Source organism: Sminthopsis crassicaudata, chromosome 6 (assembly GCF_048593235.1).
Source record: "Sminthopsis crassicaudata isolate SCR6 chromosome 6, ASM4859323v1, whole genome shotgun sequence".
In the NCBI taxonomy this organism is placed as follows: domain Eukaryota; kingdom Metazoa; phylum Chordata; class Mammalia; order Dasyuromorphia; family Dasyuridae; genus Sminthopsis; species Sminthopsis crassicaudata.
The window spans coordinates 118777639-118786356 of NC_133622.1; the positions used below are offsets into that span (position 1 = coordinate 118777639).

At 34.5% G+C, this 8718-nt stretch overlaps 1 protein-coding gene across 1 annotated transcript in view; it reads left to right on the forward strand.

The window, feature by feature from the left end:
- Positions 1–8043, forward strand: part of COL25A1 (collagen type XXV alpha 1 chain) — a 535802-nt gene extending 527759 nt beyond the window's left edge. Inside the window, exon 38 of the mRNA XM_074272507.1 lies at positions 3286–8043. Coding sequence (XP_074128608.1) covers positions 3286–3321 — 36 coding nt within the window. The 3' untranslated portion in view covers positions 3322–8043. The remainder of the gene's footprint in view (positions 1–3285) is intronic.
- Positions 8044–8718: the final 675 nt, after the last annotated feature.

Consider the following 8718-nt stretch of genomic DNA (forward strand, 5'->3'; position numbering starts at 1 on the left):
CTATTTTTTCAAATAGTTTATATAGCATTGGGGCTAATTGTTCTTTGAATGTTTGGTAGAATTCACATGTAAATCCACCTGGTCCTGGGGATTTTTTTTTAGGAAGTTCATTAATAGCTTGTGAGAATTTTTTTAAGACATAGAGCACACTTCTCAAAGAGCATTAAGAGCTATAAAGCAACAAAACATCCTAGGTTCTTTGTGAAGACTCCCCCAAGTGGTTAATCAAATGGCTATATTTTATTCCTAAGAAAATAAGTGGATATGTAAAAATCTTAAACTTCCACTAGAAAGTTGTTGCTATAATATTATTTCTCTAAGTTTCAGAAAATATTATATGGCAAACAGTTCAATTCTTAGTATAATGTTCAGGCCAGGCTGGTGATGGCTTCTAATTTGAAGAGGATTTTAGGATGCTTTGAGGGGATTTTTACAACTGAGAATATCAGAACCTTTTACCTCTAATAATTAATCTTTTTTATAGATTACTGTAAAATCTCTACAAATGCTTTCCTCACAGCATCCCAGTAGTGCTGATAATATTATTCCTACTGAGAAATGAGGCACTAAGATAAAAGAGAAGAAAGTTCTCACAACTGAAAGGTGTCAAAACTAGAATTTGAACCTAGGTTGACTAATTCCAAATTGAACATTCTTTTAACACTACCACATTTTTGAGGGGTTTTCTTTTTTTCCAAAAATCATATCACAACTGTAGATTAGGGTGACCTTGGGGAAAAGGTAGATTTCATGGGAACATTTTCTTATGAATTTATCATATTTTAAATATTATTCATTTCCTGTTTAAGGAAATATATACTATCTTTCTACATATATTTGGTGGTATTGGAAATTAGTGAGGAGGGACACAAACCTGTGACTTCATCAATGTGGGGAATTTCTAGTATGGGGCTTCACCATCAATGAATTCATTTGTAAATTTGGCTTCTTTGAAAATTGCCAGGAGATACTGAGTGGTTAAATAAATTATTTGCACTGAATTATTATAGCTATGGCTAGTTCAAGTTGGTTATATAATCAATCAACAAGCATTTATTAAACACTTAACATGTGTCAGGTACTGTGTTGGTTGCAAAGGAAAGAGAAAAAGAAGAGGGAGATGCAGGGAGGGAAGGAGGGAGACAGAGACAAAGAAACAAAGAGAGAGAGAGAGAGAGAGAGAGAGAGAGAGAGAGAGAGAGAGAGAGAGAGAGAGAGAGAGAGAGAGAGAGAGAGAGAGAGAGAGAGAGTTATTGTTCTCAAGCAGCTTATATTCTAACAGGATATAGGAGAATGGTTTCAGTCACACAAGTCATTAAGTGTTCTAGACATTCCGCCAAGCACTACCAAGTACTAAGAATGTTAAAGCTTTAAAGAACGTTAAGAACAAGTTCTCTGTCCTCAGGAAGCTCCCGATATAAGGGGAAGATAATAAGCAAATAATAATAAACACACAAGTTATATATAGAATAAATTAGTGGTACTCTCAAAGGGAAGGCACTATTTGAAGCAAAACTTGAAGGAAGCTAAAAAAGCCAACTAATCAAAATGAGGAGGGAGAGGCATGAGAAGGTCTGGGTAATCACAAGTGTCAATTGTAAATGAAGCCTCGAAGCAGGAAATTATCACATCCTTTCACATAGATAAAAGGATTATAGATTTCAAACTAGAAAGAACCTTAAAGACAATGATGTCAAATCCAGGTGTTAACTGACTTCTTTAACATCACACAATTACTAAGTGACTGAGACAGGGTTTGAACTCATGTCTTCCTGATTGCAAATTCTGCACTTTTGCTATGCTATACCTTTTTTTCTACTGTTTATATATGACTCATAAGTCATAGATTGCAAAAGAGATGTTTTCATTACAAATTACTCAAAGGAAAAGAGGAAATGATAACCCATCCACATAAGACATAGCTCCCTAGAGGGTTAGAGTAGCATAGTAAAGGGATGAACATATTGAATATCCAAGAGTTTTGGTTTTAAACCAAAAATAGAATTTCATTAATAATCATTTTTTGTTGTTCAGTTGTTTTGGTTGCATCCAACTCTTTGTGACCCCATTTGGGGTATTCTTGACAAAGATACCAAAGTGGTATGTCGTATCAGACAAGAAAACTGAAGCAAAGAGAATTAAGAGACTTGCTCAGGGTCACACAGCTTCTGTAACACCAGATTTTGACTCAGGAAAATGAGGCTTCCTGACTTTATACATGGCATTCTATCTACTGGGCCACCTAACTGCCCTCAGTTATAATAGCCAGCATTAATTTAGAGCTTGAAGGCTTACAAAGTACTTTACAAATTGAATCTCATTTTTATCCTCATAACAACCCTGGGAGACAAATGCTATTATTATCCCCCTTTTATAGATGAGAAAACTAAAACAAATAGAGGTCAAGTTATTCTCTCAGCTTCACATAATTAGCAAGTATTTGAGATCCTATTTGACCTCAACTCTTCCTGTCTCCAAACCCTGTCTCCATGCAATGTTACTACCTATCTAGTTTTGAGCTTTCTTAAAGAAGAAGCTTGCTGTAGAAGTAATGCAACTGGGGATTAGTTGATAAACAATGAACTCTGTTCTCCTAACTTGTTTAGTTCAAATTTTCTATGGTTTAATTTCCAGACTACTAATATTACTTATTGTTTTTATTTGTTTCCCTGCAGTGATGAATCTAACCTTACAAGCATGAAGTTGTGTATATAATGCTCTACATTTTGTATTTATGATTGAAAAATGAAATATAGATTTTACAAGTCTGAAATATGTTTATAGGTAGTTGCTTCTACCTGTTTCAATCGGTCCATGTGTACATTTTTTCTTCACTTACATTTGAGGTTAGGCAGTATAGGAAACCATGTGGAAAGAAACATGAAAATACATAGACTGAGAGCTTTCTGGCATAACGACATGTAGCCATGTGGAAACAGCAGGGATAGAGAGTAAGCCTGCCATGATTTTCCCTTCTACTCGACTACCATGGACACTATCTTCTATGAACTAGTAGTTTACATGAAATTATGACCAAATATGGACTAAAAGCTATGAAATGTATGGTACTGACTGATTGATTGTATGTAGAGCTGAATATCTTCTTATCCACGTTCACCCTGGCCACCACTGTTGACCTACACTCCCCCCCCCAACCAACCTGTTGAGATAAACTAAAAGAGCATGAAGTATGTACCCAACCTGCTTGTCTAATGCTAACCCATTGCTTGCTGACACCTTTGATCCCAGTCACTGAACTTTTTTTTTCCTTTTATTATTCAAAAGGGGGTTACACCATGGCTTATTGCCAAAAAGAGATAAGTTCGTGGAGCAAGAGCAACAAAAGGTCTTATATTTTGAGGGAGCTGCAGTCCTGACTGCAGAGTGACAGCATCCAGTTTTGTGGGGTCCCATAGGCCACCTTGATAAAAAAAAAAAAAACAAGGTACCATGCCTGCTGCCCACCAACGGTTTTCCTTGTATCACTCCCGGCAGTGAAGATGTGTAAGGTGGACAAGTTCAACATCATGTGCTGTCTCTTATGTGACTGAGTAGGGAAGAGGTTTACAAAAGCAAACACCCAGAGGAAAACAAAATAGTTTTTAATTTTAAAAAATTTCACAACTGAAAATATGGGTGTTTGGGAAATGACATAGATGGCCAGTGGTTCTTCTGAAGCCGAAGATATTTGAAATAACAAACCTTCTCTTTGAGGAATGAGACAACTGGTGATTAACATTTTACAACATTGAGTTGCTAAAGAAAACATGCCTTGAAGAAGAGAACTGAAAATCATATACTGTCCTACAGAGTAAAATGGCCAAGCTCATCTGGATAGTCCATGTCTCAATGTGACTTGACAGTGTATTTTTTGAAAAAGAATCCATGTTTAATATTTACTGCAGAGTTTTGAAAACTGACAATATTTTCATTTCTTTTGTGTTTTTTCTTTTGACCATCATTTTTTCTTTGTACACTTGCCCCCATCCCAAATATTTTTGTTTCCATTTTCTTTTACATTTGTTGTGACCAATTTTTAAGCACTAGAAGTTCTTCAAATTGTGTCAGCCCATTTCTAAAAACATTACTTTTTTTAAACCTTTAAATATTCTCATTCTCAAAAAACAGACACTCACTCCTCTCCAGCACTATGACACTGTTGGCCTGACACAGTTGGAAAGAAAAGAAGGAGAAGAACAAAAACAAGAAGAAAAAAAGAAGCTTAGACTCTTCATTGTTAAATATTAAGCATCCAAGTGACTCATTTTTATAATTTCAGTGCTTTCCTGTTGACTTTCTTTCATATAGTAAATATATATTATGTAAGATCACTCCCTGCCTGAAACATGTACAGGCATGGCTGGCTAATCACATAAAATGCTTTCTATTCTTTATGATTCTATTTAAAGCTAAGCTTTGTCTATTTTCAGATTTTTTTCATAATTATGGTTATGTATCTGAATGTTTGTCTTATCCACAGACCAAATCTGAGCTATCAGAAAGATGTCAGAGATAGAGCTGCACTTTTATAAATGGTTTCCCCCATTTGTCCCAATGCCCTTTACCATCTCAGGCTATTTCTTGGATGCTTGGCCTATTCAAAATGGAAAGGTTACCTCAGAACAAGATTCAGTGGAGGAAAGTCTATACTTTTGAGCTGTTCTATAATTCAGATTCCCTCCCGAGTATGTCTCCTTTCATTTTCATTTTCAATAACAGAAAATTGATCTCCATCTCATTTTTTATTCAGTTGCCAGCATTTCAAAGGGAATCCATGATCTCTCTTTTGCAATATGTAATAGAATGATCATCATACCAAATGTCATTTTCTCCCTCCCTGTCCTCTTCCCCACCCCCATCAATGACTTCTTTCCAGAGTTGGCTGAGCCTGGTAATAAAAACAATGGATTAATGAATTAATTCATCTCAGTGGTAACAGTAGCATTCCACTCCCCACCCCCACCCCCAGGCCTGTCCAGTATTCTTGTCTGTATTTGAAGAGCAACATCTAATCTTCTCTACTATGATTTAAGTTAGTATGGAGGGGACTTGGATGATGAAGGCAAAGAGGTCCTTCTTTGTCTGAAGCAATTTGTCTTAAGCCAGTGTTGAACAGAGTCCTATATAATGGGCTAGAGCTCTGGAATATTTAAGAAAATAGTTTTAAGATTTTGATATGTAGATTTCATCCTCATTATTTTTTTTTCCTTTTCTTTTAGAGAAATGAATGGGGATGAATTACTCTTTAGAGTTTGCATAGATTCAAAATAAAACACAAAGAAACTTTATCTTTTCTCCCATTGGGATGGCTTTCAATAAAGTTTTTTGGGTTTTTTTGTATGTTTTTTTAAGTGGTTGTTCCAATATATCTGCATATGTAACATTGTAAGTGATTTAATAACTCTAGTTTTTATTCAATGAACAAAGAAAGCTGTGAACTTGATTTCTGTGTATTTGGGAATATGACCAAAGGTACTTCTCAGCCCAAGGAGAACACCTAGGATATAGGCATAAAATATACCTTGAGGACAACTCAAATTCTCATCTAAAACTTTTCTTTCCAATCTACAAATGAGGAAAATTTCTGTTTTGCAACAAAAGATGTAGTTATCCATGTCATTTACTGGAGAAGACATTCTGTTAACATGAACGTCTCTTTGAATGACTTACAGTGTGATCTAATGATTTAGTCACTTGGATACAGATTTTGGAAAAATGCCAATTTTCTTTGTAGATATTTTATACATGATAGGGATATTGGGGACAGGGGAGGAATACATATAAAAAGTTGTGAATATAAAAATAAAGCTTAAGTTTAGTTATAAAAAGAGAAGATCCTTTAAAAACAGAACTAGTTATTGTATCTTTAAAATTATTTTGGCTGTTTAAATGCTAATATATGACTTTTCTTGGAAGAGCAAAGAAAGGAAGTAAGTTTGGGCCATATCTTGTCTGTTTGACAGCCTTCTTCAGTTTGCTTGAGGATTGAAGAAGGGCATAATCTTTTTAAAATAGGCAGACTTGAAGTGATGGGGATTCAATGACCAGCCCTTCCAATTACCACAATGTTTCACTGACCTGTGAATATGGTAGCACATAAAATATATATGTATATATTTTCAGTATCTCATGGTTTATCTTATTTCTTACTTTTTATATTCACTTATCAGCTTCCACACTTACCCCAATCAATAACCAAAACACAGTCCCTGTCTAGAGGGACCAAGTTGATGTGTACTACCTACACTTGAACAAAGGACACAAATATACATATACATTTTCTTTGGTTTTCATTTATCTTACTCTCAATATAGCTTGAGGGTATATGTCCCCCCACCTTTTCTTTGGATAATATTTATGGAAAATTCTAAGACAAGTTATTGGTGCTATACACAAACTTCCTTTCTTTTTGGCGAATTTCTCGTCGGTGTATAATATTCTGATAAGACAGAGAATACATGTATATCTGTCTTCTTATACATGTTCTTTGATAATAGCAAAAGTATGTATAAATGCCAGTTTGGAAAACAGTCAAATCAGCACGCCAGCAAGTATGAAAACATTGTGTGTATAACATTTTGAATGTTCAATCCTCTCAGAATTCATTCTTTATCTTGTTGATATAGCATGAAAAGTTGAAATTTTCAATTTCTAGTTTTATTATGTTACTAAAAGTATGACCTTATTGAGAAAAGGGTTATTCTTTTGTTCTGCTGTCTAGACAACTTCCAATAAATGAAAATATTATGGTAGGCAAACAGATGCCAGCCAGAATTTCAAGCTTCATTAGCTCTACCACTTGGTGATCGAATTGTTTGTTTGGTTTTTATCAGCAAATCTTCAAGATTGTCTAGGAGAGAGCCCTTTGATCTCTATAGAGTCTTATTTCATTTTTTCAACAGAAAACTTTGGTACCTCTAGAAACTTTGTTCTCTATGGGAAACCATACTTGGAATTAAATGTCAACAGATTTAATGATGTGATGTGTGCTGCAATTAAAATAGTATACCTATTTCATAATAATATACTACAATCCTGCTAAGTTATTAGGAAAATAAGGATGCTAAGCCTCTCCTGTAATTTCTTTGAAGCATTGACTCAGTTAGCTGAATTCTAGAGACCCATAGTACGGAATCACCCCCAAGTTTTATTTGGTGGAGTTTGTACTAATATTCTATAGATAAAATGAAAACTATGAAAAATAATGCCCCTTTAAATGTAGGGTTTTTAAAAGCTGATCATGCTGCTAAGTAGAATTAACCTTACTTGGTGAACAGGAGTACTTTATTGAATCTAGAAGTTTATTCATCATTTGTTGATATTTAGCCATAATTATCAGAATTTATCATAATTCAGCTATTACTTGCACACATCTCAGATATATTATTGAATTTTCATAGTGGATGTTTTACATATTGTTAACATTTTTGTGGATATTCTTTTTATTACTGTACATGTTTGGGGAAAGTAGAATACTGTGAAATTTATTAGCATTTGTAAAAGATGTATCTGACCATCTTTTTCTTTTGGAAAAATATTTTATTTCTGAAAAGTTAATCATTGTGTGCAGTTATTTTTGTATTACAGAAAACAAATGATTTCATCAATACATGACAGCAGAAAAAAGCAAAAAGTATTTTGGCAAGCTTTACACTGCTTATGGTTAAAACTTCATATGGACCAGTATCATGTCATTGATTATATTAAGAATATATGAAGTGTCTTATTGTAAATATGACACAAGTCTAGATTTCTCAGTTATGTAAATAATAGCAAAGTTGCATTTTGATGACTTATTTTACCTTCATTTTAACTTTGATGTATGACTTTGCTGAATCAGGGAGAAAAAAGAAACTAGCATGGGTTTGATTTTTGATTTGAAAATATTGCCTTGGTTTTTCATTTTCCATTTGTTTTATTTGAATTTTTTTAGCTTGTCTAGGAGATCCCTAGTTTGTGAGAAGTTGATGTTCAGAATTATTTTTACACTATTTATGACCTATTTTCATAATGTAAAAAGTGTGTAATTATTAAAACATTAATCCAAACACTGATAATGGTTTGTCTTAAGTTATGTGTTCATGAAAATTTTGTTCTGATGAAAACAGTCTGTAAAGAATAGTGATCCATTATTTCTTCAGTTAAAACAATGATTCACAAAGTATAGGCTGTCAAACCTACCTCTTCCCAGAGACTTTCAGGGATTCCACAAGGTTGAAATTGTTGAGGGGTGAGAGATACTCTTAGCAATGATGGCGGTCCTCAGGCCAGTGTGACAGGTTTTTGTGAAAGAATTTGTAGTCCTGCTCTGCAAGTGAGGTTTTTAGCAAAAAAAAAAAAAAAAAAAAAAAAAAGGGGGGGGGGGTATTTGCATTGAGAAACTATTTCCTCAGCAGGCTGCTTCCTGATTAGAAAGATAGCAAAGGTTTGAGTACAGTCTTATTTTTTACTTAGTGTTCTATTAGGGACTGTGTAGGACAGGTGCATTGCAAGTCCCTCTTCCCAATTAACTAATCAGAGACATCAGGTACAACGAGAAAGCATTTATTTAATCCCTGCAAGGAGAGGCCCAGGGAGCAATCCCAACTCCACCATGTGTTCCTGGAACCTGGGCAGCCTCTGGCTTGCCCAGGGTTTAAAAGCAAAAGACTCAAGCCTTCTCACTGGATAAACTAAAAGGATGTAACCAACATCGGCAGCTGATCTATAAGCCTGCTT